We start from the raw sequence: 23,872 nt of genomic DNA, 5'->3' as shown, positions 1-23,872 counted from the left end.
AAATCAGTTCTCTTCGTCTTCCTCTTCCTCTCGCCATAACCGCGAAGTTTTCACTCCCCACTCCCAATTTTCTAACTCACTTCGCCTATATATAGTGAACGTCTCACTTTAGTAGAATTCGTCGCTTTTTCTCTCCGTCATTGTGTTTGCTTTGCAACACCGACGACGGTGGCGCCATTGAAGCTTGATTCGGATGTCGCATTGGAAGCGGTGCCTGAACTAGCCGACTCCGAGGTTCAAATATGTTTTAATTTTCCTTGCGTCATAGATATAGTTTCTAAGAGCATCCGTTCCCCAATATAGATTTTAGCTCAACGTTTGAGGAGGTTGGATCCAAGGTGGAAGAGAGAGTGTCTTGGAGAGATAAGATTTAAATTCTTGGAGTGTTGTTTTTTTGTCCCTTGAAGCAGGTCCCACACACTTAAAAAAAAAATGCAACTAGTGCGCTATAAGCGCACCCGCAGCGCCAAGTGAGCGCGTGTACTACACGCGCTCAATGGGCGCGTTGAGGGTGGTCACCGATTGGCGACCACCCTCATTAATTTCTTTTTCTTTTTTCTTTTTCCTTTTTATTTCTTTTTTCCGTTTTTTTTTTCTTTTTCCGTTTTTTTCTTTTTACGTTTTTTTTCTTTTTACGTTTTTTTTTTCTTTTTACGTTTTTTTTCCTTCCTTCCTCTTTCCTACTTGGATTCTAAAAAATTGTACAAAATCTTGGACTATTGAGAATGCTCTAAAAGCAACTAAAATGGTATTAAATTTTTGTTAGAACTTTTGTGCCAAATAAGGGAGAGAGGAGTAGAAAAAAAAAAAAGAAAAAAAGAAGATTTATATTTCCGTACTTCGTGAGCTTGTGCACGATACGCGCCCACTAATCGCACGAAATACATACTAGCTGAGCTACTTTTTTTTTTTTTTTTCTCTTGCGAATCTAAAAAAAAACTTACATTATTACCGTATACTCAACATTCTCTCCTACTATCCTCCATCCCTTTCATACAAAAATAATATAGGATTGAATTACCAACTTCAAGGAAAAGAAAAAACAATATTATGGTCCAAAAGATATTTTAAAACTGTCAATGGCTTATGTGGGATTATCCATATACTAAATGGAGCGGTAATTTAAATATTTAACAAAGGTAATTTTTTATTAGATCCTCGCAATCTTCTCATTGACGTCTTAATACCCCTCCCCCTCTTCCCCCACACCGGCCCCTCAAATCTGTTATCTTCTTCTTCCTCTTCCTCTCGCCATAACCGCGAAGTTTTCACTCCCCACTCCCAATTTTCTAACTCACTTCGCCTATATATAGTGAACGTCTCACTTTAGTAGAATTCGTCGCTTTTTCTCTCCGTCGTTGTGTTTGCTCTGCAACACCGACGACGTTGGCGCCAATGAAGCTTGATTCGGATGTCGCATTGGAAGCTGTGCCTGAACTAGCCGACTCCGAGGTTCAAATATGTTTTAATTTTCCTTGCGTCATAGATATAGTTTCTAAGAGCATCCGTTCCCCAATATAGATTTTAACTCAACCTTTGAGGAGGTTTGATCCACGGTGGAAGAGAGAGTGTCTTGGAGAGAGAAGATTTAAATTCTTGGAGTGCTGTTTTCTTTTGTCCCTTAAAGCAGGTCTCACACACTAAAAAAAAAAATTGCAACTACTGCGCCAGCATCCCCAAGTGAGCGCGTGTACTACACGCGCTCAATGGGTGCGTTGAGGGTGGTCGCCGATTGGCGACCACCCTCATTAATTGCTTTTTCTTTTCTCTTTTTCCGTTTTTTTTTTCTTTTTTCAATGTTTTCTTTTTATGTTTTTTTTTCCTTCCTTTCTCTTTCCTACTTGGATTCTAAAAAATTGGACAAAATCTTGGACTATTGAGAATGCTCTAAAAGCAACTAAAATGGTAATAAATTTTTGTTAGAACTTTTGTGCCAAATAAGGGAGAGAGAAGTAGAAAAAAGAAAAGAAAAAAAAAAGATTTATGTTACCGTAGTTCGTGAGCTTGTGCACGATACGCGCTCACTGATCGCACGAAAAACATACTAGTTGAGCTATTTTTTTTTTTCCTTGCGAATTTAAAAAAAAAACTTACATTATTACCGTATACTCAATATTCTCTCCTTCTATCCCCCATACCTTTCATACAAAAATATTATAGGATTGAATCCCCAACTTCAAGAAAAAGAAAAAACAATACTAAGGTTCAAAAAATATTTTAAAATTATCAAGGCTGATGTGGAATTATTCATATATTAAATGGAGCAGTAATTTAAATATTTAACAAAGACAATTTTTTATTAGATCCTAGCAATCTTCTTATTAAAGTCTTATTACCCCTCCCCGTCTTCCCCCACACTGGCCCCTCAAATCAGTTCTGTTCGTCTTCCTCTTCCTCTCGCCATAACCGCGAAGTTTTCACTCCCCACTCCCAATTTTCTAACTCCGTCGCCTATATATATAGTGAAGGTCTCAGTTTAGTCGAATCCGTTGCTTTCTCTCTCCGTCGTTGTGTTTGCTCTGCAACACCGACGACGGTGGTGCCAATGAAGCTTGGTTCGGATGTCGCATTGGAAGCTTTGCCTGAACTAGCCGACTCCGAGGTTCAAATCCGAGATGTTCAGGAGCAGGAGTCCGGCGTGGATAATCCGGTCGGAGCAAACATGGAAATCAACGGTACAGCGTCGATCGGTGAGTTGTCTAGCGTTAGGTTTCGTGATAGCAAGGGAATTGTGGTGTACACGAGGAGTAAGAGGTTAAAGACGGCCGCTGCGACTGATGGCGGTGCCGGATTATCTGGCCTGCAGGGCGGTAGAGGTGAAGGTACGAGTGAGATGAGGTGTGGCGGTGATGCTGGAAATTCGAATGAGCTGAATCTTTATTTGGATGGTAACGGGGTTACGATTTTGGGCAAGTCGGGTTTGGTGACTTGTAACGGTGATGGGAAGCATGAGAACGTAAATTTGGTGAGTGATTTCAGCGGAGAGGGTGAGATGAGTGAAATGGTGGAGGTGGAAGTCAAAGAAGAGTCAACGGAAGTGGTGAAGAATGCTGCGGGCAAGCTAGTGCTAAGGCGTTTTACTCGTTCGGCTTTTCAGTTGAAGGTGGAAGTGGCTTCGGAAACGGAGAATGAAGATGTTGTGGAAGCTGTTGGAGACGAGAATGGTGTTGGGACTGCCTTGGGTACTCCTACTAAGAAGCTAGAGATGAAAATGTCAAAAAAGATCGTTCTAAAAGGAAAGCCAAGCACTGTTAGGGAGCTTTTCGAGACTGGCCTGCTGGAAGGATATCCAGTCGTCTACAACGCTGGCAAAAGGGTAACTGCTAAATTTAGTACCAGTTCTCATTTTTTGACCAAATTTTAAATGGGCATTGTTAAATCTTGTCTTATAATTTATGTTTGCTGGCGTCACCCCTTGAATATTTATTTTCTATGGAACTTGTTTGATGATGTGCTCTGTTTTGGATGGATAAAGAGTGGATGCAACCCTTTGATAGTCTTGAAAATAACCTCTGATTTTATTTTCATGTTTGGCTATATTCACGGAAGATGTTGACTTTCAATTTTGCTAACAATAGGAAACTATTGAAGATTTTAACAATGCATTAGGACTTGTTTTTATGAACTTTGAGCATAGAAATTTTTTATATAAAGAACAGCTCTATATTTGGGAAATGACCAGTAATTTTTAAGACATAATTTGCTTGACTTTTCATGAGAGCTTATGTATGTGTCTCTCTTTGTGTACACATTGTACCCCAAAGGGAGATTTAGTTGCTATCTTGCATGAGACTACTACTGATCACCCCTTCAATTTCTGGGCTTAAACCAACTGGTTCCACAATTTTAATATATAACAGATTTGGCCTCTTGCTTATGTTTACTTTGGGACTAAGATATTGCCTTGATTTAGGGAGTTCTGCTTCGCGGAATAATTAAAGATGTTGGAATTCTGTGTTCTTGTGGGATGTGCAAGGGATCCATAGTGAGTATCTATTATTTTAAAACTTCTGTTTGGTCATCTGACAATAGTTTAACTGCTATGAATGTAAAAATTTTCTCAGTACTCTCACATTTTTGTTGTTAGGTTGTCCCTCCTTGTAAATTTGAGATTCATGCATGTAAGTCATATAGGCGAGCATCACAGTATATCTGCCTTGAAAATGGGAAGAGCCTCCTTGATGTGGTTAAGGAGTGCAGGAAATGTTCATTAAAGACATTGGAAGAAACAATTCACAGTTTTATTGGGCCGGCTCCTGTAAAGGAAGCCATTGTCTGTCAGAATTGCAAGGGTGAGTTAATAATGTTGGGGTTTTTGATTGTTTTGCCATACACGTGACTAAAAATGTTTGATATTTTGTGATTGCTAGTGCCATTCCTTACAACATCTGCTGCAAATCTTCAACTATGTGATTCATGCTTGATTGTTACAAGATCAGAAGATGAAGTGGGGTAAGCTTGATTTTGAATTTTGAAATGCACTCTTGTATTTTATGTCATCTGTTTTGTAATAATTTAAGACTTGTTGGATTTCTAGTGAGTGAAACAAGGCTTGATTTCAGATAGATGTGTGTTTTTGCTGCAAATACTAAAAGGTTGCAGTGTTTGAAGTACATAAAATGATAAAATTAGTTCCAGATTTTAATTAGTAGATTAATGATTTAATGGACGCTAGTAGTCTGTGCTTATGTGATTTTGAAGTGAGTAAACCAATTCTGTTTTTTCAAATAGTAGTTGAAGTAGGGCTAGAAATTTCTACTGGTTTTCAGAATTTAATTACACTTCGAGAAATGTTTCCAGACTTGAGTCACCTTTTCCCTTTAAACAATTTGGTGTCCTTATGAGTTGATTCTGTTTCTCTATATGTACACTGCTAATGGGAATATGCTAAAGGTTAGTAAATTTGATGATTTCTTTCTCAAACTTATTTGCACTTTTTTAATGCTATCTTAGGACATCTGAACCAGTTGAGAACTTACACTCCCTTGCAAGTGTCAAATTTCTTGCTTCGTCCATGGTTAATACTAAAGGGAGGAAAAAGAGAAAGTCAGTATCATTTTGGGTTTGTTTATTTTGATTCTATTTTCACATCAAAAAGATTTTTATAGGATTTGTTATTTTATTCTTTCTTCACATATAGGGCCCTGGATTTGGCTTCAAATGGAAAGGCTCCTCTGAGATCTTCAGAGCGTATATTGCCAAGACAAAAGGATCTATCTGAGATGTCAAAGATGTCAAAAAAAGGGTCATTTGATTTTACTTATCTTCCATTATCCATATTTAGATATTCCATTAAATGAGAGAGGGAATGCTTGTAACATCTATCTTTTATGGCTTCCTTTTTCAGGTTATCAGAACCAGCATTTGTTTCGAAGGCAACTGGAAATGCTTCCAAACATTATCCTTTCAAAAAGAAGATGAAGGGGAGAATCTTGAAAAAGTTGGTAGATTTTTTATTTCTCATGAATACCATTTTACTAAATATGACTATTTTCACCATCTAATACAATTCTGTTTGTTTCGTTCAGATTTTCCAAGTCCAATGCAGTGATGAAGTATGCAAAAGGCTCTACAGCAGGCACTTCTATTCAAACCAAGAATCAGTGGAAAATAACCAAAAAGTTGTAGTTTATATGAAACATTCATATTTTTAATCAATTATTCTATTTTCATATGATTTTATGAACTCTGTTTTTCTTTTTCTTTAGGGATCAAAAGATGCATTGGATGGTCTTTGAGGAAGGTGGTCTGCCTGATGGAACTGAAGTAGCTTATTATTCTCATGGAAAGGTGGTTGAAACTTTCTTCTTGTAGTTCTTAAGTTAGCTATATGGAATACATTCTTTATGCCAAGGCAGTTTGACATCTAATGCTGTCATTTATTCAATTGTTTTATCTACAGAAGTTGCTTGTAGGTTATAAGACAGGGTTTGGTATATTCTGTTCTTGTTGCAATACTGAGGTACTATGTTTACTTCTTTAACCTTCCCTGTAAATCCTGGTAAATTCTTTGATGATTATTTATTTTTTTGCCTCTTGTTTTGTGCTCAGATCAGTCCATCACAGTTTGAAGCTCATGCTGGTTGGGCCTCTCGGAAAAAGCCGTTAGTCTTCATTCTCTTTGTTTGCTTTTCTTGTGAAATGCTGATTTTCATCTGGATAGTTAATCTAGTGCATGTTTTCTGCAGCTACATGTATATTTACACATCTAATGGAGTGTCCCTCCATGAATTCGCTATATCTCTACTAAAAGGTCGCAATAGTTCAGTTAAAAACAGTGATGACTTGTGCATTACATGTGCTGATGGTGGGAAGCTTGTGCTTTGTGATGGATGCCCAAGAGCTTTCCATAAAGGTTTAAGTAAAATCTTGAGTTCATACTTGATATCATGGTTGTCCAACTTTCTTAACCATACAAATGATAATGGGATTGTCTCATATTGATTCATGCACTTAGAATATTGAATTACTGATGTTTTTGGGAGGGAGGGAAGGGGGGGGGGGGGGGAGGATTGTTCTGGTGGAAGTACCAGTAATTTGCAGAATTCCTATTGTGCATGAGTTGAGATTGTTTAGGAAGTCTGGTTATTTCTTTCTTCTCATTTTTGTCTGTCATTCCATGATTATTTTGTATTTAACTTTATTTGTTATCAATCTGCGCGTGCTCCCAAAAAAATTTACTGTATGGCTGTGGCTTCTTGCTAAAAAGTTAATTGCCAGAGAATACTGAAATATTTTGAATAACTGGGTGTAGTAGGTTTTGTCTGTGTGGCATTCTTGGATTACTCAATCTCTACTTTTTTCCCTTGGCACGGATTAAAGTTAGCTAAGTCCTTTTTCCTCCACAGACATAATGTCATGCTGTCTTAAACCAATTCACTATCATGTCTTTAGTCTAAAGCAAATAAACTTCTGATAATGTAATGACCCAATCAGTTCAAAGTGGGCTATCTGCAGGGGCATATTTTACTTGGAGTTTTAGCTCATCTTGAAAAGTTAAATTTTTAGATTGTTACTGCTTCTGTTTGCTAATGGTTTTCCCAAGTATATTTGCATGGTTTCCTGAAATGGCAATTTCGCATCTTTCCCAGTGAAATTCATGTCTGATCTATATGCCTGTGCAGGATGTGCATCCTTGCCTAGTGTTCCTCGTGGTAAATGGTATTGCAAATATTGTGAAAATATGTTCCAGAGGGAGAAGTTTGTGGAGCACAATGCAAATGCTTTAGCAGCAGGAAGGGTCTCTGGTATTGATTTAATAGAGCAGATAACGAAACGTTGCATTCGTATTGTTAAAAACCCAGAAGAAGCAGAAGTTATTGCATGTGTAATATGCAGGTATGGTCGTTTTGCTTGATGTGTCAATGAATCCTTGCTTTTAGACTGATGTAGTTTCTTACATCCAAATTAATTGGATGCTGGCAGAGGTTATGATTTTAGCAGGTCTGGTTTTGGTCCACGCACAGTTATACTGTGTGACCAGGTAATTTTAATGCACTTCTAATATATATATATATATATATATATATTCACATGTTTCAACCTTAGAGTTGTGATTGTAAGATGCCTTACTATGAGTTTTGTTTGTGTTTTCCAGTGTGAGAGGGAATATCACATTGGTTGCTTGAAAAAACATAAGATGGCTGATCTTAAGGTGTATTCCTATTTCCTTAAACCCTAACATTTATCTATTTCATGGTGGAAGTTGCTTTCTCCTCTCTACCCATATTACTGTCTTAATTTGTTCCATGCTGTTTGCACCACAGGAATTGCCAAAAGGCAAATGGTTCTGTTGCACTGATTGCAAGAGGATATATTTAGCACTGCAGAATTTGCTTAACTCTGGAGATGAGAAATTGCCAGATACTTGTTTGGATATAGTAAGGGCAAAGGAAATGGAAAAAGGTATCGATTCTATTGGTGATACTGATGTGAGATGGAGACTTCTAAGTGGCAAAATGACATCTCGTGAAACCAGGGTTCTGCTCGCAGAAGCCGTCGCAATTTTCCATGTATGTCCTGAAACCCTTCAATTTTGGTGCTCCACAGTTTTTGATGATCTGACTGATTATTATGATCCTGCATAGTAATTACTTTGGATTCAGTATATTGAAAGCCAATTTTTACGGTTGTAGGAATGAATTAGTTTGTGCTTTGTGATGAATCTTGCTACCTGCAAACTTATATGGATTACATTATTTCGAAAGAGCAGATTAGTTGGTACATTGCTTTTCTGTTTATATGAGCTTGGCTAAGAATTATATTGGTGTGCAGCAACCTCTTTCTTTTTCTTTTTTTTTTTTTAAAATATATTTTCCACAAGAATATTTATTTTCTTTTGGTAGGCATACTTTTTTTTGTTTAATTCATTAATGTGTAAAAATAGCTGGCAGTAAATTGGGTTGTTGAATGACTTGTTGCAGGACTGCTTTGATCCTATTGTTGATTCAGTAACAGGGCGTGATTTCATTCCATCTATGGTTTATGGGTAAGGATTGTTTTCTTCAATGTGCATTCGCTTTGTTGAACTATTAACTTCAATTTTTTTTTTTTTTCTCTATATAAACCTATTTTTGTATCACTCTTACAGAAGGAACATTAGGGGGCAAGACTTTGGAGGCATGTACTGTGCAATATTGACTCTAAAGTAAAGTACAATAGTTTCTAGTGTTTGAAGTTTTTACTTGAGTACATTATAATTGATTTGTTGATGGGTTTTCTGCTAATCATGCAGCTCCACCGTAGTATCAGCTGCCATCCTCCGTGTTTTTGGTAGAGACACAGCAGAAATTCCTCTAGTTGCAACGCGTATTGGGAACCAAGGGAAGGTGAGGAAGATGAGTGGGCACTGTTGTTAAACATAAGATTGATTAAGACTTCAATTTATCACTTAATATCAGTGAACAACAGACTTTTGTTATTGGGTTATGGCCCTGCAATTGCTTATGCATTGTGATGTGTTTTAGTTCCCATTGTTTGAAATGCTTTGCAGGGTTACTTTCAACTGCTATTTTCGTGCATAGAGAAATTGTTCGCATTTTTGAATGTGAAAACCTGTGTTCTCCCAGCTGCTGATGAAGCAATTTCAATATGGACAGAAAAATTTGGATTCAAAAAGATACCTCCAGATCAGGTACATTTTGCAACTGTCACCGTGTAATACCTACAGAAGCACATGAAAAATGAGTGCTGAATGTTTGCCTGTTTGCAGCTTGCGAGTTACAGGAGGATATGCTGGCAGATGATTACCTTTAAAGGAACATCTATGCTAGAAAAAATGGTCCCCAAATGTAGAATTATTCGGCAAGAGGAAGTGGAAACGGAAACGGCAACTGCAACTGGTGCTGTGGTGCAGCAAGAAAGTAGAATGGAGACATAAGCCGGCCATTTTCTAGAGTAATTTGTGAATGATTGGAGATGAGGTTATTTATTTTGTTGAAAAGAGGGTGGTGAATGCAAGTGTTGATAATTAGAGAGAGATTTAGAGGATTAGAAATACCTACCTGTAGAAGTCGTTTTTGTAAAGTTAAAAGACACCAAAAAACAAACTTGTTTTGGGGTTTTGATATTGCCCCCCCCCCTGTATAACTCTGTTTATCCCGCTTCCAGTCAATGTAGTCTTTCAGTTCAGGTCTGATACAAATTGGATTCCGACTTATATTTCTCCCCCTCCCTTTTGCTTTCGGCATATTAACATGGACGGTGAATGATTGAACGGCAATTGGCTTATCCATTGGCAATATAATGCAGCCATAATCATAACAGTTGGCAATATATGAAAAGTTTAAATTTGCAAGTGAACAAACATCATCACTACTGCTCTGGGCATTACCCAGCCAAGCTCATCATTAATCTCACATGCCATAATCGGCAAAGTAGACCTCATTCTCTGCGTCTTTCTAACATACACAAATTTCTTACTTAGCGTGTGTATCATCCAAACTCCATTATCTTTCTTCATCTCAAAACCATGTACATATATACGGTATAATCAATCAAAAAAGTTTGCTGCTTTATATATATTTTGCTTACCTCCTAAGCTAATCATCCATTATTATTTATTCTTACCATCCCTTCTCAGCAATATATATAATAAAACCAACCCCGGCCTTAATCTCATTCAATTCCATAAAGCAAACCACTCTCAGCTCGCACAAATTAAACCCATTTTCAACATTTCCTCTCTTGCATGCCACGAATCATGATGAACACTAGATCAACCACCATTTTGTTTTGGCTCATTGCCTTCACCATTGCATTCTTTTCCCTCACCTTTTCTCTCTACTCCAACCTTCTTACTACTACTGTCCTCACCATCAATACTCCTAACACTTTACTACCTTTTCTGCGAGTGTAGTCAAACAAACTGGGTTGGATGATTTCCTCTCTATTATCCCACAAGTTAAGCGCTCGCGGTCCAAACACCACCATAAACGCAGGTCTAAGGCCAATAAGTGCGATGACTCCAAATGGGACTCTCCCCTCATTTCTAGGTACAACGTTTCCCGCGTTATAACTGTGGATTTAAATGGTTGTGGAAGCTTCACCAATGTCCAGAAGGCCATTGACAACGTTCATGATTTCAGCCCAGTTACCACACTCATTATAATCGATTCCACCTACAGGTCGATCATCTTCCATCTTCAAATACTTTCTTCTTCTACTTGAAACAATATCTTCCATCTTCAAATACTTTCTTCTTCTACTTGAAACAATAACAATATACTGGCAGAATGCAAGATTGATGTGTTTCGACAATGTACAAGATTGACTTTTATTAATTGTAATGGTGACCCTATCTCTCCACTTAAGGGTGATCACGGTTCGGTTCGTCCGTACGGTTTCAGTTAAGGTTCAAGAAATTTTAGAACCGGAACCGGCGGTTCCGGTTCCAAACCGTGAAAAAAAAAACCAAGTGGTCACGGCTCAAGATAAGCACAACTATTTAACATGAAGGATGGGTGTTAACTATTTAACTATTTATAGAGTTGGAAATAGATTATAAATAATATTTTTACAAGATAAGCGCAATTAAGTAAGTTAGATAGATTCGCCTGTCATTTCTATATAATATCCTACATGTGTTCAATTCTCACCTTCATGACTTATCTCTTTTCTGTGAAACAAGTAAAACTAATTGTATTCAACATTAAGTTTAATATGTTTTGTATGTAAGTATTAACACAATTGTATCTATAGTTTAGTGGGTAAGACTTTTGCTTTTTAAGGTAAATGGTCTAAGGTTTGAACCTTATCTTGGATATCTAATTTATTTATTTTGTTGGAATATAATTGTGCGCAACAAAGCATACAATTTTATTTTTATTTTTTTTTAAAAAAATGGGTTAGAAGTTTAGAACAGACGGTTCCGGTTCCGATTTGTGATTTGGTGGAACCGTGAACCACTGGTTCGAAACCATGAACCATCGGTTCGGAACCGGAACCGAACCGTGGTCACCTCTAGCTCCACTCCTATTTATATGACTCAAACTCCTATTTAATCCATGCACGTGATTGTAAGCAGGGAAAAAGTGGCCAGATAAATTTGATAATATAAGGCCAAGGCTACTACCTCAACACTGCTATATCATGAATGATACTGCAAATTCCACTGGAGGAACTTCTAGTAGCTACATTTTTGGTGCATTTGCTCCTAAATTCATAGCCTACAACATAAGCTTTCAGGTACCCCATCCTCTCCTCAAGTCATATATGCATAATGCATGCATGCTTGGTTAATTATATATATTGTCTTTGACGTGCGTGCGTATGATTGAGCTGAGTTAATGGATTTTGGGTGGGAAGAACACAACTCCTCCGTCATCCCAAGGTGTAAGTGGTGCGCATGCATTGGCTATAATTATAAGTATATTAGGAGATCAATTGCATTTTATGGATGTGGATTCTATGGAGCACAAGACACCCTTAACAATCACAGAGGAAGACATTACTTCAAACAATGTTTCATCCAATGATCTTTGACTTCATATTTGGAAACGCCAGATCACTTTACGAGGTCTGCTCCTCCCATCTCAACTAAATGTATAGTTTGATTGCATATTTATAAATGTTTAAATATTATATCAGAAATTGAATCCACCAATTATGGTATGGTGCAGGAATGTAAAATTAATAGCATAGCTCTTAAGGAAAGAAATCACAGAAATCACATGTTAAGGAAAGAAATCACAAGTGTTGAATATTAGGAAAATTGTCTTACTTTCCTATTCTCTTTCCTATTCTTATTAGTAGTTTCCTAGACTAATTTAGTATCTAGTTTAGTATATATAGAGGTCCATAGAAGTATAGAACAGACAGAGAGAGAGAGACAATCTATTGTATTCTTTCAATATAATCTATTCTCTTGTTCTTTGGTTCTCACATATCTTGCTTCCGCCTAATTGGCGGGTGGTGGATATTCTCCACCCGCTAGGTCTCTCAAATTCTGAATCTTAACATGGCATCAGAGCTTTTGGTTTATTATATCTTGTGGATTGTGTTGTTTGGTTAATTATTGTGGGTCCATAGGATTAGTCTCATATTTTGGTATGAGTTGAGTCGTTGTAGCTTGTTCAATGTCAATTAGTCCAGGGTGCTGCAGTGATGGGCAGCACGGATACTAGGAGGGATGCGGACCTAGCATATGCCACAGCAGTTATAGGAGGCTGATGGTTGAAGAAGAATTGGTTCGGAATGAACCAATTGTCAGGGTGTTGCAGTGATGGGCAGCACGGATGCTAGGAGGGATGCGGACCTGGCATATGCCACGGCAGTTATGGGAGGCCGATGATTGAAGAAGAATTGGTTCGGGATGAACCAATTGTGTGCACCAGGAAAACAGGAAAACACTGTGTTGGGCAGCGCTAATGATGGTTTGTGGTGCGAGAGGCAGGAGCACTGTGGTGTTAGGCAGTGTTGATAACGGTGTGGGGTGTGAGTGGAAGGTGCGCTGTGGTGTTTGGCCTGTTTTTGGCTTCGTGGAAGCTTAGTTAGTGCAACAGATTGAACGGTGGACTGATTTGGCACAACGTGGTTTGAAGATTGATCAAGTGGTTCGAGACATGGGTGTTGATCTCGAAGGTTATGACTCTAGATGTGAAGTCCTATGGCTCATGTGATATATTTGTAATGTTATGGAATATAAATATAATATTTGGAATCTCTATAGATTAGGCAGTCTTAGAGATTTAGACACGGAGATCGTCGACGCTGACAAGAGGGACGCTAGCAACAACGTCAATCAAAAGTCTCTTATTCCCAAGTTGGGAATTTCTCTGTTACATGCTCCAACTTGAGGGGGGGTGTAAAGGAAAGAAATCACAGAAATCACATGTTAAGGAAAGAAATCACAAGTGTTGAATATTAGGAAAGTTGTCTTACTTTCCTATTCTCTTTCCTATTCTTATTAGTAGTTTCCTAGACTAATTTAGTATCTAGTTTAGTATATATAGAGGTCCATAGAAGTATAGAACAGACAAAGAGAGAGAGACAATCTATTGTATTCTTTCAATATAATCTATTCTCTTGTTCTTTGGTTCTCACATATCTTGTTTCCGCCTAACTGGCGGGTGGTGGATATTCTCCACCCGCCAGGTCTCTCAAATTCTGAATCTTAACAATAGCTAACGAGGGAGGGGAGGGATAAGTGGATCAATCACAGCTCAGGGAAGGGATTCCGAAGAAGGAAAAAGTGAATTTTCCTTCGTGAATTGCAACGTTGGTGGGCATCAGCAAAGTGTGGTTGGGGCGTGCATGGGGATCCTATGCCACAGCCATCTTCTCTAAAATCTACATGTTCGATCTCCCGGGATGGTTGCAATGATTAGAACAACTCTACCGGAGACCAGTCTGTCCCTATCTTTTTTATATATATTTAAAATCAAAATCTTTTTATATATATTTAAAATCAGAATCCCTTAATATTTTTAAACCATAAAACCCCGACCATGGTCAATAACTAACATATATTTGGTTTGCAACTTTGCATGCATATATGCATTTATAGGACACTGTTTTTTGGAGAGTATAATTGCACAGGGCCAGGAGCCGACTACTCAAAGAGGGCACCCTATGCAAAGCAACTCAATGCATCCGAGGCTGCTCCATTCCTGACTACGGCATATATAGATGGTGAGGATTGGCTTGTTCCTACTCCCTGAGATTGTATGGCTGGGCAGATCCAACATATATTATATATTATTAATTATAAAAAAATTAAATATAATTAGATGATGATTTGCATGGTTTCTAGCTGATGTATATACTGCTTTATGTTTATAAAAAAATTATAATTGAATAATCAGTTTTTATTTTATTGGCACGTAGGTATGTGTGTGCACATATTATATTTTCAAGCAGTACGTGAAATCTATAAATTTATAAATAATATAAAACTTTAAGAAAAAAAAAATTCATTATTAAAAAGTTAAGAAAGAATTGCGATTGTCGCCCAGCACCTCCATGGCAGTGTGGTTGAGGATGAGGACTAAGACTTGTGCCCCTCTCTCTTTGATCCTCTCCTTTCCATTTTTTTCTCTAGCCATTCTAAATACAGTGTTCAATTTGGTATCAGAGCATGGGTTCGCAATTTGGTATCAGAGCATGGGTTCAAACCCATGACCTTCGATCTGACTCTGATACCAAATTGAAGCATGTGCTCCATCTCAACTAAAAGTCTAAGCTAATAGTTGTATTGCACATTAATAGTTTTATGCTCAACACTCCCCTTCACGTGTGCGATGGGTTCCAAGCAACACGTGGACCGTAGTTGCTTATGGGGTGACATAGAGATTCAAACCCATGACCTTCGATCTGGCTCTGATACCAAATTGAAGCATGTGCTCCATCTTAACTAAAAGAAAAATCAGCAGAGTCCAGTTGCCACGTACATTGGTTATTCAAATACTTTAATTTCTTCTTCTACACTTCTATTTATATTAGTCAAACTCCATTTTAATCCAAGAATAATGTGATTGTTGTAGGGAGAAAGTGACAATGAACCAAACCAAAATAAATTTGATAATACAAGGCCAAGGCTACCTCAACACGACTATAGCATGGAATGATACTGCATATTCCAGTGGAGAAACTGCTAACAGCTACACTTTTGCTGCATTTGCTGCTAAATTTGTAGCCTACAACATCAGCTTTCAAGTACCCGGCCGGCCCCATGCATGCTATATATTGTCTTTGGCCGTGCGTATAGAATGTATGATTTTGATCGAAGTTATATATTGTCTTTTACCGTGCGTATAGTATGTAAGATTTTGAGTTATGTATTGTATTTGACCGTGCGTATAGTATGTATGATTTTGAGTTAATGGATTTTAATTTTGTGAAGAGCACCGCTCCTCCGCCATCTCAAGGTGTACCTGGTGCACATGCATTGACCATAAGTGTCTCAGAAGATCAATCCGCATTTTATAGATGCGGATTCTATGGAAATCAAGACACACTTAATGATCAAGGAGGAAGGCACTACTACAAGCAATGTTTCATCCCGGGCACGACTGACTTCATATTTGGAATGACCAAATCACTCTATGAGGTCTGATTTGCTCTGCCAACTAAAATTACTATAATAAATTGATACTTAGATTACATACACATTTATAAATGTTGTTTACCTAGAAATTGAATGGTGCAGGACTGCAAAATTAACAGCATAGCCAACGAGGGAGGGGAGGGATAAGCGGAGTAATCACAGCTCAGGGGACAGATTCAGAGGAACAAAACAGTGGATTCTCCTTCGTGAATTGCGACATTGGTGGCAGCGACACAGTTATCATTGCTTGAATTCTGGTAAATAATTGCACAATTACTCGTGCAATGTGCGTGCGATGTACGTGCAATGTGCGTGCAATGCATGAATAAGAAAATGGATTTTCCTTTGTGAAATGCAACGTTGGTGATAGCTGCAAAGTGTGGTTAGGGCGTGTATGGAGATCCTATGCCACTGTCGTCTTTTCTACAACTTACATGTCCGAGGGGTCTCCCCTGATGCTTGGAATGATTGGGGCAATTCTACCTATGACCAATATGTGCCTATCTTTTTATATATATTTAAAATCATAATTAATTTTGAATTTTTCAACTAATAAAAACATATGTTTAGTTTGCAGGACACTGTTTTTTGGAGAGTATAATTGCACAGGGCCATGAGCCAACTACTCAAAGAGGGCACCCTATGCAAAGCAACTCAATGCATCCGAGGCTGTTCCATTCCTAACTACGGCATACATAGATGGTAAGGATTGGCTTGTTCCTACTCCCTGAGATTGTATGGCCGGGCAGATCCAACATATATTATATATTATTAATTATAAAAAAATTAAATATAATTAGATGATGATTTGCATGGCTTCTAGCTGATGTATATACTGCTTTATGTTTATAAAAAAATTATAATTGAATAACCAGTTTTTATTTTATTGGCACGTATGTATGTGTGTGCACGTATTATATTTTTAAGCAATACGTGAAATCTACAAATTTATAAATAATATAAAACTTTAGAAAAAAAAAATTTAAAATAAAATTATCTACATCATTATTTGAAAGTTAAGAAAGAATTGCTATTGTCTATACACGCCCACGCAAATCCATAATCATCTCCCTTCTATGGTCGTGTTCAAGAGGGTGGTTGAGGATGAGGACCTGCCCCTCGACAATTTGATATCAGAGCATGGGTTCTCACCCGATAATTTGATATCAGAGCATGGGTTCAAACCCATAACCTTCGGTCTGACTCTGATACCTAATTGAAGCATGTGCTCCATCTCAACTAAAAGCCTAAGTTAATAGTTGAATTGTACATTAATGATTATATACTCAACACGCCCCCTCACGTGTGCGATGAGTTCCAAGCAACACGTGAACCGTAGTCGCTTATGGGGGTGACGTAGGGATTCAAACCCATGACCTCCGGTCTGGCTCTGATACCAAATTGAAGCATGTGCTCCATCTCAACTAAAAGAAAAATCAGTAGAGTTCAGTTGCCACATTGGTTATTCAAATACTTTAATTTCTTCTTCTACACTTCTATTTATATTAGTCAAACTCCATTTTAATCCAAGAATAATGTGATTGTTGCAGGGAGAAAGTGACAGTGAACCAAACCAAAATAAATTTGATAATACAAGGCCAAGGCTACCTCAACACGGCTATAGCATGGAATGATACTGCATATTCCAGTGGAGGAACTGCTAACAGCTACACTTTTGGTGCATTTGCTGCCAAATTTGTAGCTTACAACATCAGCTTTCAGGTACCCGGCCGGCCCCATGCATGCTATATATTATCTTTGACCGTGCGTATAGTATGTATGTTTTTGATCGAGTTATATATTGTCTTTGACCGTGCGTATAGTATGTATGATTTTGAGTTAATAGATTTTAATTTTGTGAAGAACACCGCTCCTTCGCCATCTCAAGGTGTACCTGGTGCACATGCATTGACCATAAGTGTCTAAGGAGATCAATCCGCATTTTATGGATGCGGATTCTATGGAAATCAAGACACACTTAATGATTAAGGAGGAAGGTACTATTACAAGCAATGTTTCATCCCGGGCACGACTGACTTCATATTTGGAATGGTCAAATCACTCGAGGTCTGATTTGCTCTGCCCACTAAAATTACTATAATAAATTGATACTTAGATTACATACACATTTATAAATGTTGTTTACATATTATATGGTTGACACCTAGAAATTGAATGGTGCAGGACTGCAAAATTAACAGCATAGCTAACGAGGGAGGGGTGGGATAAGCGGAGTAATCACAGCTCAGGGGAGAGATTCAGAGGAACAAAACAGTGGATTCTCCTTCGTGAATTGCGACATTGGTGGCAGCGACACAGTTATCATTGCTTGAATTCTGGTAAATAATTGCACAATTACTCGTGCAATGTGCGTGCGATGTACGTGCAATGTGCGTGCAATGCATGAATAAGAAAGTGGATTTTCCTTTGTGAAATGCAACGTTGGTGATAGCTGCAAAGTGTGGTTAGGGCGTGCATGGAGATCCTATGCCACTGTCGTCTTTTCTACAACTTACATGTCCGAGGGGTCTCCCCTGATGCTTGGAATGATTGGGGCAATTCTACCTATGACCAGTATGTGCCTATCTTTTTATATATATATTTAAAATCATAATTAATTTTGAATTTTTCAACTAATAAAAACATATGTTTAGTTTGCAGGACACTGTTTTTTGGAGAGTATAATTGCACAGGGCCAGGAGCCAACTACTCAAAGAGGGCACCCTATGCAAAGCAACTCAATGCATCGGAGGCTGTTCCATTCCTGACTACGGCATACATAGATGGTGAGGATTTGCTTGTTCCTACTCTCTGAGATTGCAGATCCAACATATATTATATATTATTAATTATAAAAAAATTAAATATAATTAGATGATGATTTGCATGGCTTCTAGCTGATGTATATACTGCTTTATGTTTATAAAAAAATTATAATTGAATAATCAGTTTTTATTTTATTGGCACGTATGTATGTGTGTGCACGTATTATATTTTTAAGCAGTACGTGAAATCTACAAATTTATAAATAATATAAAACTTTAAAGAAAAAAAAATTTAAAACAAAATTATCCACATCATTATTAAAAAGTTAAGAAAGAATTGCTAGTGGTTGAGAAAGGAATCTTTGATCATAATTTCCAGTATGAATACTGCGTCCAACACGAAACTTGTGATTGGTAGTAAAACACCGATTTGCTCGTTGAGACTTCATTCGATCTTGATAGATTTTTCTGAGATATTTTCTTACGAAGTTTTGTTATAGCATCTATAATTGCTTCCGGTTTAGGTGGATAGCCCGGCAAATAGACATCTACAGGAATTAGCTTATCGACTCCGCGAACAGTACTATAGGAATCGGTACTGAACATCCCTCCTGTAATTGTACATGCTCCCATAGCAATAACATATTTTGGTTCAGACATTTGCTCATATAATCTCACTAAGGAGGTGGCCATTTTCATTGTTACTGTTCCTGCTGTTAAAATGAGATCGGCTTGTCTAGGACTCGATCTTGGTACTAGTCCATAACGATCAAAGTCGAATCGTGAGCCTATTAGTGAAGCAAATTCAATGAAGCAACAACTGGTACCATAGAGAAGCGACAATAAACTAGAGAGTCTTGACCAATTTGAAAGATCATTTAATGTAGTTGAAATAACTGAATTTTTGGCTGTCAATTCCAATGCCCAGCACCTCCACAATCATCTTCTCGTTCAAGAATTGCACCCCCAAGCACACCTCTTCTATGGTCAAGTTCCATCAGCTGTGGGTCAAGAAGCCTTTGATAGCAGGGTGGTTGAGGATGAGGACCTGAGGAGCCAACCTTTGATCACCAGTCCTCTCCCTTTGATCCTCTCCTCTGCGAACCATTTCTCCAACTCATCATATCTCTCCCCTGTTTTGATTACCCAGATGAAAGGGTAACCCAAAGGCTTCTAGCGGATAATTGACCGAAATGTGTAGAGGGGCAAGAGAAATTCTAAAAATGTGTACTGACTTTTTTTTGACAAAAATATGCAAAACTCCTTTGGGACTTGTGTTTTTGGTTGTGTCCCGGCCTATTTTTTTTCGTTATTTTCGTAAAACGCAAGAGCGAAATGCGTTTTGCGTATTGTATACGTAAAACGCATTTGGCTCTTGCGTTTTCATGTGACGTATGGAATACGTAAAAACGCATTTCGCTCTTGCGTTTTACGTATAATCCAAAAAAATACGTAAAACGCAACTCCGAAATGCGGACTATTTACCGGCGCTACTCCCGGAATTGTGTGAAAAATGCAAGACTGAATTGCGTTTTTCGAATATGAAAAACGCAAGACTCCAAAAACGCATGTGCTAATTGCGTTTTTGTGCTTCTTCGCGATCGCCGGTACAAAAACTCCAAAAAACGCAAAAAACGCTACTTTTGCGTTTTCGGTATTATACTTAAAACGCAAGAGTAAGTTGCGTTTTTGCCTATACCGTATACCCTAGAAAACGCAAGAGCCAAATGCGTTTTACGTATACAATACGCAAAACGCATTTGGCTCTTGCGTTTTACGAAAATAACGAAAAAAATAGGCCGGGACACAACCAAACACGCAAGTCCCAAAGGAATTTTGCATATTTTTGTCAAAAAAAAAAAAGTAGCCACACTTTTAGAATTTTCCTTCTTTGACCACACATTTCGGTCAATTATCCGCTTCTAGCCCTAACCCCAACTCTATCAGCTGCGATGGAACCAGCCGGCATTGGCTCCCAAGACAGGATCATTTTTTTTTTTTCTTTCGGGGAATCCAGCCATTCCAAACACTGTTATTCATCAATGGATCGGATGCCCTGTTTCCTCTGTGGTACATATCCATAACATCCCTGTTACAAAGCGAAACCGGCCCGAGGCACCATACCTTTTTGTTATACTAGTATGGGAGGCCGTGTTCTTGGCAGGGGAACGGGATTTCAAGAATGTTGATTTCCAGGCACTCTGATTCCCTGGTTCGCTGGATTGTTGAAGACAACCTGGAATCGTTACCCGGGGTGATCACTAATGTCACCTTAGCTCCATGCTTCGCCAACAATCGACCCATGTCCACCATGGGAATCTTGTGGCCTTGAGCCAGCAATGGGATCAACACAAAATGAGGTTTCCGCGATTCCAATTCCAACTCCATTGCCGCCATTGGTGATAGGCTGGTTTTTGAGATAGGCGGTGCTGGAGTCAAGAGATGGGTATATAGATTTATATATAGATTTTGTGTATAAAAAAGACAAATTATATCTTGGACCTAGTCCATATTCAATGTGAACTCTCATCTAAAATGAAATTCAAATTATATAAGTGCAGTTAACATGTGTATGCAAATTAATAAATTATGTACGTTTTCAAAAAAAAAAATGATTATGTACATATAGCTAAAATAGACAATTCAATTGGTTACAGAGGTAAAAATAAAGATCTAGTCTCACCGGTGGCAGTGTGGGAGTAACCTCTCAAAATGAAGATACTCCTTGTGTATAGTAAACAAAAGTCTAGTTTCTGTTGTCAAAATCATAATTTATCTCTCCACAAACTGTCCGACTAGAATTTAGGGACACATGACTTCATCTTTTGTCACAAAAATTATGTACCTAAATAAATTGAATTTACATTTAAATACAGAATCACGTGGCCTTTAGCCAGCAATGGGATCAACACAAAATGAAGTTTCCGCGATTCCAATTCCAACTCCATTGATAGGCTGGTTTTTTAAGATAGGCGGTCCTGGAGTCTAAGAGATGGGTATATAGGTTTATATATAGATTTTGTGTATAAAAAAGACAAATTATGCCATGGATCCGGTCCACATTCAGTGTGAACTCTGATCTAAAATGAAATTCAGAGTACATGAGTGCAGTTAACATGTCTATGTAAGTTAATAGATTATGTATTTATAGCTCGAATGGGCAGCTAAACAGGTAGCAAAATAAAATTTATCACAAAAAACTAAAGATCAAGTCTCATATATAACAATGTGAGAGCAACCTCTTAAAATGAAGAGGCTCCTTGTACGTAATGAACTAAAATCTAACTTTTATTGGTTAGCATCGTGATTTATTCCTACACAAACTGTCCGGCTAGGACTTAGTGGCGCATCAAATGGTGATTCCACCTTTTGTCACAAAGATTATGTACCTATAAATAAATCGAATTTATATTTAATTACAGATACATAATATAGTAATTGTATTAAACCAACTTGAATTGGTTGGCGTGAGTGGTTGTGCATTCTTGCCCCTCTCATATGGAAAAACCAATCTGCCCACTACTTTGCCTCTCACGTTGAATCAACCGCAGCTTTTACATACATAAACATTGTTCATTATGCTTTGGAAGAAACCAAACTCCATACCAATTTGTCCCCTTCTTTACGTAGGAAATTATGAAATACTCTTTCGACTAAATTTAATACATGATTTTTAACAAAAATTATAAACGATCATAATATTTAACAAAAATTAATAATTAATGACATATTCAAGATCAAGTTTTCTTTAAAAATATATACATATAACACTACAATAATAAACTTTGAAGGCACAACAATATGCACTGTAAGACACACAACAATGTGCTCTAGAAGAAACAAAAATGTGCACTAGAACTATAGAAATTCAAAAATTTGCATTTAAAGGTAGAAAATTATGAAATACTCATTGAAAAGACTAAGGGTGTGTTTGGTTGATGGGTTTTGCCCATAGGAATGGGTATGAAGTGATTGTTATTGTTTGGTTGATAGGTTTTTAGAACACTACTATGAGTTTCGAATACCCCATCAATTCCCTTATTCATTCTCGAGTACTACTATTAGTAACTATTCTCATTCCACCATACTACTAAACATATTAAATACTTTTACCAAAACCTATTACTATTACCAAGTATTTGATACCCATTCCGATTCCGATTCCGATTCCTATGTGCGAACCAAACACACCTTAAATTTTAATACATGATTTTTAACAAAAATCATAAACGATCATAATATTCAATTAAAATTAATAATTAATGACTTATTCAAGATCAAATGTTCTTTCAAAATATATACATATAACACTTACAATCATAAAGTTTGAAGGCACAACAATGTGCAGTGTAAGGCACAACAACGTGCTCTAGAAGAAAGGAAAATGTGCACTACAACTATAGAAATGCAACAATGTGCATTTAAAGATACAAAATATGAAATACTCCTTGAAAAGCCTAAATATAATACATAATTTTCAACAAAAATCATAAACGATCAAAATATAGGACTAAAATCAATAATTAATGACTTATTCAAGATAAAATGTTCTTTAAATATATATATACATATAACACTTCTAATCATAAAGTTTGAAGGCACCACAATGTACACTGTAAGACACAACAATGTGCTCTAAAAGAATGGAAAAATGTGCACTACAACTATAGAAATGCAAAATTTTGAATTTAAAGGTCAAAAATTATGAAATAGTCGATAAAAAGACTAAATTTAATACATGATTTTCAATAAAAAAAAAATCATAAACGATCACAAAATTCAACTAAAATTAATAATTAATAGCTTATTCAAGATCGAATGTTTTTTAAATATATATATATATATATATATATATATATATATATATATATATATATATATATATATACACATATAACACTTAGACTCATAAAGTTTAATGGCACAACAATGTGCACTGTATGACACAATAATGCGCTCTAGAAGAAGGAAAATGTGCACTAATGTGCATTCAAAGGTAGGAAAATTTGAAATACTCAATGACAAGACTAAATTTAATACATGATTTTCAACAAAAATCATAAACGATCACAATATTCAACTAAAATTAATAATTTTTAACTTATTCAAGATCAAATGTTCTTTAAAAATATATACATATAACACATACAATCATAAAGTTTAAATGCACAACAATGTGCACTGTATGACACAAAAATGTGCTATAGAAGAAGGGAAAATGTGCATTTAAAGGTAGAAATTATGAAATAGTCCTATAAAAGACTAAATTTAATACACGATTTTCAACACAAATCATAAACGATCACAATATTCAACCAAAATTAATAATTCATAGCTTATTCAATATCAAATGTTCTTTAAAATATATACATATAATAGTTACAATCATAAAGTTTTAAGACACAAACAATGTGCATTGTAAGACACAAAAATGTGTGCTCTAGAAGAAGCGAAATTGTGCACTAGAACTATAGAAATGTAAAAATGTACATTTAATTTAAAGGTAGAAAATTATGAAATACACATTGAAAAGTCTAAATTTAATACATGATTTTCAACAAAA

At 36.9% G+C, this 23,872-nt stretch overlaps 1 protein-coding gene and 2 pseudogenes across 3 annotated transcripts; 2 read left to right on the top strand and 1 right to left on the bottom strand.

The window, feature by feature from the left end:
• Positions 1–1,237: 1,237 nt before the first annotated feature.
• On the top strand, positions 1,238–9,627 carry LOC109149261 (increased DNA methylation 1). Of its 3 annotated transcripts, XM_019296936.1 has the most exons (22): positions 1,238–1,452; positions 2,603–3,316; positions 3,914–3,985; positions 4,088–4,292; positions 4,371–4,452; positions 4,954–5,046; positions 5,141–5,245; positions 5,348–5,440; positions 5,529–5,621; positions 5,709–5,790; positions 5,903–5,962; positions 6,052–6,104; positions 6,189–6,355; positions 7,125–7,338; positions 7,426–7,483; positions 7,598–7,654; positions 7,767–8,012; positions 8,424–8,488; positions 8,591–8,647; positions 8,735–8,828; positions 8,993–9,133; positions 9,212–9,627. In XM_019296936.1, the coding sequence occupies exons 1-22, from the start codon at positions 1,396–1,398 to the stop codon at positions 9,377–9,379; spliced, it is 2,976 nt and encodes a 991-aa protein (XP_019152481.1). In that variant the 5' UTR covers positions 1,238–1,395; the 3' UTR covers positions 9,380–9,627. The 3 variants fall into 3 exon arrangements, with proteins under 3 accessions (XP_019152481.1, XP_019152471.1, XP_019152490.1); XM_019296926.1 differs by lacking the exon at positions 1,238–1,452 and having other exon boundaries at positions 2,367–3,316; XM_019296945.1 differs by lacking the exons at positions 1,238–1,452; positions 5,141–5,245 and having other exon boundaries at positions 2,367–3,316.
• A 68-nt stretch (positions 9,628–9,695) lies between these two features.
• On the top strand, positions 9,696–17,167 carry LOC109153020 (annotated as a pseudogene).
• Positions 17,168–18,635: 1,468 nt separating this feature from the next.
• LOC109153009 lies at positions 18,636–20,706 on the bottom strand (annotated as a pseudogene).
• Positions 20,707–23,872: the final 3,166 nt, after the last annotated feature.

The sequence above is a fragment of the Ipomoea nil genome, unplaced genomic scaffold (genome assembly GCF_001879475.1).
Source record: "Ipomoea nil cultivar Tokyo-kokei standard unplaced genomic scaffold, Asagao_1.1 scaffold0268, whole genome shotgun sequence".
NCBI classification, from domain to species: Eukaryota; Viridiplantae; Streptophyta; class Magnoliopsida; order Solanales; family Convolvulaceae; genus Ipomoea; species Ipomoea nil.
This window is presented reverse-complemented; position numbering and strand designations above follow the sequence as displayed.

What these genes read in the sequence shown, in the direction of transcription:
- LOC109149261 (XM_019296936.1), top strand. Translation starts at nt 1,396, where the DNA reads ATGAAGCTTGATTCGGATGTCGCATTGGAAGCTGTGCCTGAACTAGCC. An exon ending in AGATCAGAAGATGAAGTGGG is followed by an intron (nt 4,453 to 4,953) that starts GTAAGCTTGATT and finishes ATGCTATCTTAG; the next exon opens with GACATCTGAACCAGTTGAGA. An exon ending in CAGTGGAAAATAACCAAAAA is followed by an intron (nt 5,622 to 5,708) that starts GTTGTAGTTTAT and finishes CTTTTTCTTTAG; the next exon opens with GGATCAAAAGATGCATTGGA.